This window comes from Clarias gariepinus, chromosome 9, assembly GCF_024256425.1.
Source record: "Clarias gariepinus isolate MV-2021 ecotype Netherlands chromosome 9, CGAR_prim_01v2, whole genome shotgun sequence".
Classification (NCBI taxonomy): domain Eukaryota; kingdom Metazoa; phylum Chordata; class Actinopteri; order Siluriformes; family Clariidae; genus Clarias; species Clarias gariepinus.
This window is the reverse complement of record NC_071108.1, coordinates 482,501-491,580: the sequence shown is the minus strand read 5'-3', so window position 1 is coordinate 491,580 and position 9,080 is coordinate 482,501. Positions and strand designations below refer to the sequence as shown.

Below are 9,080 nucleotides of genomic sequence, written 5' to 3'. Positions count from 1 at the left end.
ACACACACACACACACACACACACACTTGCCCTCCACCTCTCTTTCTCTCCATTCTCAGGTCTGTGCAGGTGAGTGTGCATGTGGGTGTGTGAGTGTGTGTGTGTGTATATGTGTGTGCAGGAATGCGGGAGCGGCATGAGCATGTGTGTGTGTGTGTGTGTGTTTGACAGAGGAGGAGTGAAAGGACGAACAAAAGGGGAAGTGGAGGAAGGGAGGCGGCTTCAGCCCACCTGAGAGCTCTGCTGGGGGAGGAGGGTTTAAAACCACACTCTCACACACACTCGCACACTCTCACACACACACACTCTCACACTCACACGGCTGACCCGATCCTGCTGTTCTGCTCCACACACTCACACACTCACAGATTAGAGCTGGAGTGTAACTGCAAGAGGAGAAACACAACCTGCTCCAGAACACACACACACTCATACACACACACACACACACACATACTCACACACACACACTGCTCTGAGATCAAAGGCTTTACAACTTTAACTTTAAACGAATAGTTTTAATTTTTTTTCCCCACTTTGGGAAAGTGTGTGTGTGTGTGTGTGAAGGAGGAAAGGAATTTACTTCACCACTTGGACTTTGAGACTTGGACTGGGCGACTCAGAGGTAAGACTTTTCACACACACACACACACACACACACACACACACCTTCTCTCTTATACACTAACACACATAGATTAATACATAATTGTTGCTCTGTTATATTTAAAGTATTGTATTGCTGCCCCCCCCACGGTGTGTGTGTGTGTGTGTGTGTGTGTGTCCGCATGCATTTTATTATTTTTTTCACACTTTCGTCTTACTGTACACTAACATCACACACATGCATGAACGCACAATGTAATGGTCCCTAAGCGCTGTGTGTGTGTGTGTGTGTGTGTTTTAGTTGCATACCTGGACTACAAACACTTTATTCTTTTATAACACACCCCAATAAACAGTATACACACTAGTCTACACACACACTACCATTACACACTGATACACAATCTCACAAATTTTTAGATGTGTGTGTGTGTGTGTGTGTGTGTGTGTAAACTTTTTTTTTTGGCTTTACTAACAATGAGAAAACCAACAGCTGCACACACACACACACACACACACAGAGTTTTGAATTTGCATTATAATGTTGTAGCTCCAGTAAGCGTTATTCCTCCATCCCATAATATTACTGTTATTGAGCTTAAATTTTAAGGAATAGGGCAGCTTTACGATTTCCATGGTAACGGCTGGTGTGTGCTGATTATAAACGTGTGTGTGTGTGTGTGTGTGTGTGTGCGACATGAGTGTAAGGAGTCTCCAGTGTCAGTGGTGTGTGTGACAGTCAGAGGTGGTGTGTTGGGGTTTTGGTCTCCAGTTTACACTCTGCTTTATTATCACCTTTAATCCTGTAAGATCTGCTCTATATGAGAGATCTGTGGTTAGAGCTACTCTGTATGTCGGTGGTTCTGTGCTCTAGTCCCCCTGCATAGTGTTGTCTCAGATCCCAGAACCCCGGATTTAATTAATTAACCAATAAACAGTCCATTCTAAATGGGAGTGGGCGTGGTCAATCAGTGAGAGGAGGAAGGCTGAGAACCAGAGCTGTGTCCGATCTCCTCTCTCTCCCTCTGTCTCTTTCATTGTCTCTCTCCCTCTGTCTCTCTCTGTCTCTCTCTCTCTCTCTCTCTCTCTGTCTCTCTCTCTCTCTCCCTCTCCCTCTCTCTCTCTCTCCCTCTGTCTCTCTCTCTCTCTGTCTCCCTCTGTCTCTCCCTCTGTCTCTCTCTCTCTCTCTGTCTCTTTCTCTCTCCTCTCTCTCCCTCTCCCTCTCTCTCTCTCTCCCTCTGTCTCTCTCTCTCTCTGTCTCCCTCTGTCTCTCCCTCTGTCTCTCTCTCTCTCTCTGTCTCTTTCTCTCTTTCTCTCTTTCTCTCTCCCTCTCTCTCCCTCTCTCTCCCTCTGTCTCTCCCTCTGTCTCTCCCTCTGTCTCTCCCTCTCTCCCTCTCTCTCCCTCTGTCTCTCCCTCTCTCCCTCTCTCTCCCTCTGTCTCTCTCTCTCTCTCTCTCTGTCTCTCTCTCTCTCTCTTTCTCTCCCTCTCTCTGTCTCTCTGTCTCTCTCTCTGTCTCTGTCTCTCTCTCTCTCTCTCTCTCTCTTTCTCTCTTACTCTCTCTCTCTCTCTCTCCCTCTCCCTAAGTTTGTATGGAGTGTGTATGTGTGTGAAGCAGAATGACGTTCCTTCTTCCTGACTTGAGCTCCACCCCTCTTGGTGTTCCACAGGTTTTATTGTGAAGCTCCGAGTGAGAGTGTTCACTGTGATGATATAACAGGATATAATTTGAAGTTTATGAAGACTGGATGTGTAACACTCATAAAACATCTCACACACACACACACACACGTGTTACTCCTGACACACAAAAACACACACCTTTACCCTGCTCCCTCAGAGTGCAGAAGAACGTTTTGAAATGTTCTGAACCCCTAAAGCTACAGGAAAACACTCAGCACAGGGGTCAAAGGTCATCAGGGTCATGACTGCAACACCAGAGTCATAAGATACCTGATGTGGAGTGATGTGATTTACACACACACACACACACACACACACACACACACCTGCATTTATCAGCTTACCATGGCGTGTTTCTGATTTAGAACTCTGAGACCATCTGCTCATGGAACGTCAGGAATTCTGACAGAACCATAAAACACACACACACACACACACACACACACACACACACATAGAAGGGGAGCTTTGATCTTCAGTCTTGTGCAAAGTCATTTTTTAGACCCTGTGTGTGTGTGTGTGTGTGTGTGTGTGTAGGTTAGAGATGGGAAGGTGGGCGTGGCACCTTAATGGGCTGTTTCTCTTTCTCACCCTGATTGGTCATCATAATGTCAACGGTGAGGAAACTATTCCCTTTTACACTATTATTATTATTATTGTTATTATTGTTGTTGTTGTTGTTGTTGTAAATAGTACATTAGCTAAAAAATCAAAGCTGTAAATGAGACAGGAAGTTTAAGTCCACAGGATGTTATAGTAATAAAGTTATAGATGTAATAAACATGTGGTTAAGATTATTTACAGAAAGTTTAGAATTTAAAGTGTGTTATAAGTATGTGCACTCTGTATCGTGTGTCACATGACCAAGTGTCTGATCTGACTTACGGTGTTTAATCTGATTTATATCTGATTTATATCACAGCTAATCGTTGTGTAGCGAGTAAAGCCACCAGCTGTTCCGCCTGCGTGCAGATCGGGTTCGGCTGCGCATACTGTCCTGATGAGGTGAGTACACCTCCCCCCATACCTGCCCCCCATACCTGCCCCCATACCTGCCCCAACACCTCTGCCCCAATATCTGCCCCAACACCTGCTCCATATCCTCTCTAACTCAACATCTGCCCCAACACCTGCCCCATATCCTCTCTAACTCAACATCTGCCCCAACACCTGCCCCATATGCTCTCTAACTCAACATCTGCCCCAACACCTGCCCCAATATACCCTACAACATCTGCCCCAACACCTCTGCCCCAACACCTCTGCCCAACATCTGCCCCAACACCTGCCCCATATCCTCTCTTACTCAACATCTGCCCCAACACCTGCCCCAATATACCCTACAACATCTGCCCCAACACCTCTGCCCCAACACCTCTGCCCCAACACCTCTGCCCAACATCTGCCCCAACACCTGCCCCATATCCTCTCTAACTCAACATCTGCCCCAACACCTGCCCCATATGCTCTCTAACTCAACATCTGCCCCAACACCTGCCCCAATATACCCTACAACATCTGCCCCAACACCTCTGCCCCAACCCCTCTGCCCAACATCTGCCCCAACACCTGCCCCATATCCTCTCTAACTCAACATCTGCCCCAACACCTGCCCCAATATACCCTACAACATCTGCCCCAACACCTCTGCCCCAACACCTCTGCCCCAACACCTCTGCCCAACATCTGCCCCAACACCTGCCCCATATCCTCTCTAACTCAACATCTGCCCCAACACCTGCCCCAATATACCCTACAACATCTGCCCCAACACCTGCTCCAACACCTGCTCCAACACCTGCCCCAACACCTGCCCCATATTGTCTCTAACACAACATCTGCCCCAACACCTGCCCCAATATACCCTACAACATCTGCCCCAACACCTCTGCCCAACATCTGCCCCAACACCTGCCCCATATCCTCTCTAACTCAACATCTGCCCCAACACCTGCCCCAATATACCCTACAACATCTGCCCCAACACCTCTGCCCCAACACCTCTGCCCCAACACCTCTGCCCAACATCTGCCCCAACACCTGCCCCATATCCTCTCTAACTCAACATCTGCCCCAACACCTGCCCCATATGCTCTCTAACTCAACATCTGCCCCAACACCTGCCCCAATATACCCTACAACATCTGCCCCAACACCTCTGCCCCAACCCCTCTGCCCAACATCTGCCCCAACACCTGCCCCATATCCTCTCTAACTCAACATCTGCCCCAACACCTGCCCCAATATACCCTACAACATCTGCCCCAACACCTCTGCCCCAACACCTCTGCCCCAACACCTCTGCCCAACATCTGCCCCAACACCTGCCCCATATCCTCTCTAACTCAACATCTGCCCCAACACCTGCCCCAATATACCCTACAACATCTGCCCCAACACCTCTGCCCCAACCCCTCTGCCCAACATCTGCCCCAACACCTGCCCCATATCCTCTCTAACTCAACATCTGCCCCAACACCTGCCCCAATATACCCTACAACATCTGCCCCAACACCTCTGCCCCAACACCTCTGCCCCAACACCTCTGCCCAACATCTGCCCCAACACCTGCCCCATATCCTCTCTAACTCAACATCTGCCCCAACACCTGCCCCAATATACCCTACAACATCTGCCCCAACACCTGCTCCAACACCTGCTCCAACACCTGCCCCAACACCTGCCCCATATTGTCTCTAACACAACATCTGCCCCAACACCTGCCCCAATATACCCTACAACATCTGCCCCAACACCTCTGCCCAACATCTGCCCCAACACCTGCCCCATATCCTCTCTAACTCAACATCTGCCCCAACACCTGCCCCAATATACCCTACAACATCTGCCCCAACACCTCTGCCCCAACACCTCTGCCCCAACACCTCTGCCCAACATCTGCCCCAACACCTGCCCCATATCCTCTCTAACTCAACATCTGCCCCAACACCTGCCCCAATATACCCTACAACATCTGCCCCAATACCTGCCCCAACACCTGCCCCAACACCTGCCCCATATCCTCTCTAACTCAACATCTGCCCCAACACCTGCCCCAATATACTGTACCCTACAACACCCGCCCCAACACCTCTGCCCCAACACCTCTGCCCCAACACCTCTGCCCAACATCTGCCCCAACACCTGCCCCATATCCTCTCTAACTCAACATCTGCCCCAACACCTGCCCCAATATACCCTACAACATCTGCCCCAATACCTGCCCCAACACCTGCCCCAACACCTGCCCCATATCCTCTCTAACTCAACATCTGCCCCAACACCTCTGCCCCAATTTCCTCTCTAAACTACCACTGAAGTCAGTGACCCACAGGTCGAGGGTTCGAGCCCCTTCACCACCACGCCGCTGCTCGTGGGCCCCTGAGGCAGGTCATTAACCCTCTCAGTTCTGAATCTTGGCTGGCCCTTGACCCCTGACCCTAACTTGCTAAAAAGCTGAGGCATGTGAAGAGGCGTGTCACCGTGCAGATAAACATGATAAATAAACACTGCGTGTGTAAACGAGGTGAGTCTGGTGTTTTGCAGGTGTTTGGGTTTGATCGCTGCGATCTTCTGGAAAATCTGAAAAGTCACGGCTGTGCTAAAGCTATCAGCGTGCAGAGCTCCATGACCAGGTTGGAGGTGAACAATCACACTGTTACACACACACACACACACACACACACCTGTCCTTCTCTACTCATTCTCAGGTCTGTGGAGGTGAGTGAGTGTGTGTGTGTGTGTTCATTCTCTCCTCTCTCTCCGTGACAGAACATAAAGACTGATAAGAACATGAAGCACTCGTGGGTGGCTCCTCAGCAGATGAAGATGACGCTGTTACCTGGTGAGGAGCGAGAGGTGGAGATGGAGGTGTTCGAGCCGGCGCGTGGTCCACTGGACCTCTACATCCTCATGGACTTCTCCAACTCCATGTCTGACGATCTGGACAACCTCAAGAAGATGGGGGACAAGCTCGGTAATAAACAAACAAACAAACAACAACAACAACATCATAATAATAATAATTATAATTATAATAATAATAGAACATTGAGAAGCCAAGTCATCATTTAGTGTGTGTGTGTGTGTGTGTGTGTGTGTGTGTGTGTGTTACAGCCGAGTTGGTTGGGACGCTCTCTGATGATTACACAATAGGATTCGGCAAATTCGTTGATAAAGTCACTGAACCACAGACAGACATGAGACCATCAAAGTAGGAGTGATACCTGTCTGTCTGTCTGTCTGTCTGTCTCTCTGATTGTTTCTATCAGTCTGACTTTATGTAAGTTTATCTATTGGACTGTCTGTCTGTCTAATAGTTACTGAAATCTCTCTTTTTTTCCCTCCCAACTGTCTGTCTGTCCACCTGTCTGTCTCTTTGTCTACCTGCATATCTGTCTGTTTTCTCCACCTGTCTCTCTGTCCATCTGTCTGTGGGTCTGTCTGTCTCTCTCTCAGGCTGAAGGAGCCGTGGACGAACAGTGACTCGCCCTTCTCCTTCAAGCACGTCATCACTCTCACCAGTAACATCACCACCTTCAGACAGATCCTGCAGAAGGAGAGAATATCTGGCAACCTGGACGCTCCTGAGGGGGGATTCGACGCCATCCTGCAGGCCACCGTCTGTCAGGTAACCAATCAGCTCTCAGAATGATCACATGATGCCTCTCACCTGACCCCAGTGTGCATTATCAGCTCGAGTAAACTGTTGCAATGCATTGTGGGTTATGGTACTCTACTGAGTGTTAGTGGAGACCCTCATGAGGTGCTGTGAGCAGTGCCTCACCCCCGACACCCCGTCCTGCGTCCTGATTGGTCGAGAGGGACGGTGACTCAGACGCCTTTTGTGTGTGTGTGTTCAGTCTCAGATCGGGTGGAGGGAGCACAGCACGCACCTCCTAGTCTTCTCCACCGAGTCTGCTTTTCATTACGAAGGCGACGGAATAAACGTGTTGGCGGGAATTCTGCCGCGGAACGACGAGGCGTGTCACCTGGACAGTACGGGTCAGTACACACACGACAAGCAGCAGGATTACCCATCAGTCCCCACGCTGGTGCGGGTGCTTGTCCAGAACAACATCATCCCCATCTTCGCCGTCACCAACCACTCGCTCTCCTACTATGAGGTCAGTGTGTGTGTGTGTGTGTGTGTGTGTGTGTGAGGGGAGAACCTCCATGCTGCCCCATCAGCCAGGACACAGTTACTGCAGCTACGTCTCGCGCTTTCCTCCTTCTGTTAGCTTCATCTAAGCACCTGTCTCTGTCTCTCTGTATCTGTCTCTCGGCCTGTCTCTCTCTCTGCCTGTCTCTGCCTGTCTCTCTCTCTCTGTATCTCTCTCTCTGTCTCTCTCTATGCCTGTCTCTGCCTGTCTCTCTCTCTGCCTGTCTCTGCCTGTCTCTCTCTCTGCCTGTCTCTCTCTCTCTGTATCTCTCTCTCTGTCTCTCTCTATGCCTGTCTCTCTGCCTGTCTCTCTCTTTAATGCGACACTCTTGTGTTTGTCATTAAACTCAGAAACTGCATCAGTATTTCCCCATCGCTGAGCTCGGAGTGCTGACAGACGATTCCTCAAACATCCTCAACATCATCAAGAGCTCCTTCGATGTGAGTCACATGACCTCTCCAGGTCTCTCGCACTGTCTGGATGTGACACCTGTCTGTCTATCTGTCTGTCTCTAGAGATCTACAAATTGTCAATGCTGTCTTGAAATCTGTTAAACTAGTCGTGTGTGTGTGTGTGTGTGTGTGTTTGATCTACACAGAGTATCCGATCAAAGATCGTCATCCAGGCTGAGAACAAACCCAAAGCCATCGGAGCTCAAGTCTTCTCCGCGTCCTCCAGAGAGGAGTCCAAACACGGAAACTTCAACATCCAGCCGGGAGAAATCGTGAGTCTGATGTTTCTACAGGACACACTCGTGTTTTACACCTGTTAAAACCAGAACAGTTGTGTGTGTGTGTGTGTGTGTTGCTGAGAGGTGATGGCTCCACCTTTTTAGCAGCGTCTCTTCATCCTCCTTCATGTTTTTGTCCATCAGGGTAAGTTTAAAGTTCTTCTCAACGCTAAGACGAGTGTGAACGACAAGCCTGTGTGCAGCCTGAACACCAACGAGCGCGAGGGAATGATCAGGGTCAAACCCACCACGTTTAGCTCCGCCCTCCAGATACAAACCTCCGTCCTGTGTAAAACCTGCGACTGTGAGCTGGTGAGACTGATCTGGGCGTGTCTTAACCCCCCCCCCCCCCCCCCCCCCACACACACACACACACACCCTGTACATAAACACCATGGTCAGTGTGTACGCCTGTAACGCGCCCCTGTTCCTCCCTTTAGAACCCGACACCTAAGGCGTCGCGGTGCAGCGGGAACGGAGACCTGGTGTGTGGAACGTGCCGCTGCTACGACAAATGGTGAGTATTCTTGGAAAGGCGTAACCATAGCAACACGTGTATTCCAGCAGCGAACGGGCGTGTTGGGGCGGGGCACTCCAGAGAGTTCTGATTGGCTGAGAGAGTACAGTGTTACATTTCTTCTTCTTTGTGTTCAGAGGTTCATGAGGTGTGTAGCTCACATCCCTCAGAACGGACTGATATAACAACCGTCTCTCTGTCTCGCTCCGCGTGTCTCTCAGGCTCGGCCCGTTCTGTAACTGCTCGTCCCAGGTGTCCTCGGGGGCGAACGAGTGCAAGGAGCCGGGGACGGAGGAGCCGTGTAACGGGAGAGGAGACTGTCTGTGTGGGACGTGTCTCTGTTACAACCCCAACCAGTACGAGGGACAGTACTGTCAGTACGAC

At 50.1% G+C, this 9,080-nt stretch overlaps 1 protein-coding gene across 2 annotated transcripts in view; it reads left to right on the top strand.

Annotated features, from left to right (window-relative positions):
- Positions 1-252: 252 nt before the first annotated feature.
- The window catches only part of itgb4 (integrin, beta 4), a 21,523-nt gene continuing 12,695 nt past the window's right edge, over positions 253-9,080 (top strand). For both annotated transcript variants that reach the window (XM_053503694.1, XM_053503693.1), the window contains exons 1-13: positions 253-625; positions 2,825-2,904; positions 3,210-3,292; positions 5,834-5,929; positions 6,059-6,263; positions 6,404-6,500; positions 6,746-6,917; positions 7,150-7,413; positions 7,800-7,889; positions 8,048-8,173; positions 8,324-8,491; positions 8,620-8,696; positions 8,918-9,080. The exon at positions 8,918-9,080 is cut by the window's right edge and continues 40 nt beyond it. In XM_053503694.1, coding sequence (XP_053359669.1) covers positions 2,832-2,904; positions 3,210-3,292; positions 5,834-5,929; positions 6,059-6,263; positions 6,404-6,500; positions 6,746-6,917; positions 7,150-7,413; positions 7,800-7,889; positions 8,048-8,173; positions 8,324-8,491; positions 8,620-8,696; positions 8,918-9,080 — 1,614 coding nt within the window. In that variant the 5' untranslated portion in view covers positions 253-625; positions 2,825-2,831. The remainder of the gene's footprint in view (positions 626-2,824; positions 2,905-3,209; positions 3,293-5,833; positions 5,930-6,058; positions 6,264-6,403; positions 6,501-6,745; positions 6,918-7,149; positions 7,414-7,799; positions 7,890-8,047; positions 8,174-8,323; positions 8,492-8,619; positions 8,697-8,917) is intronic.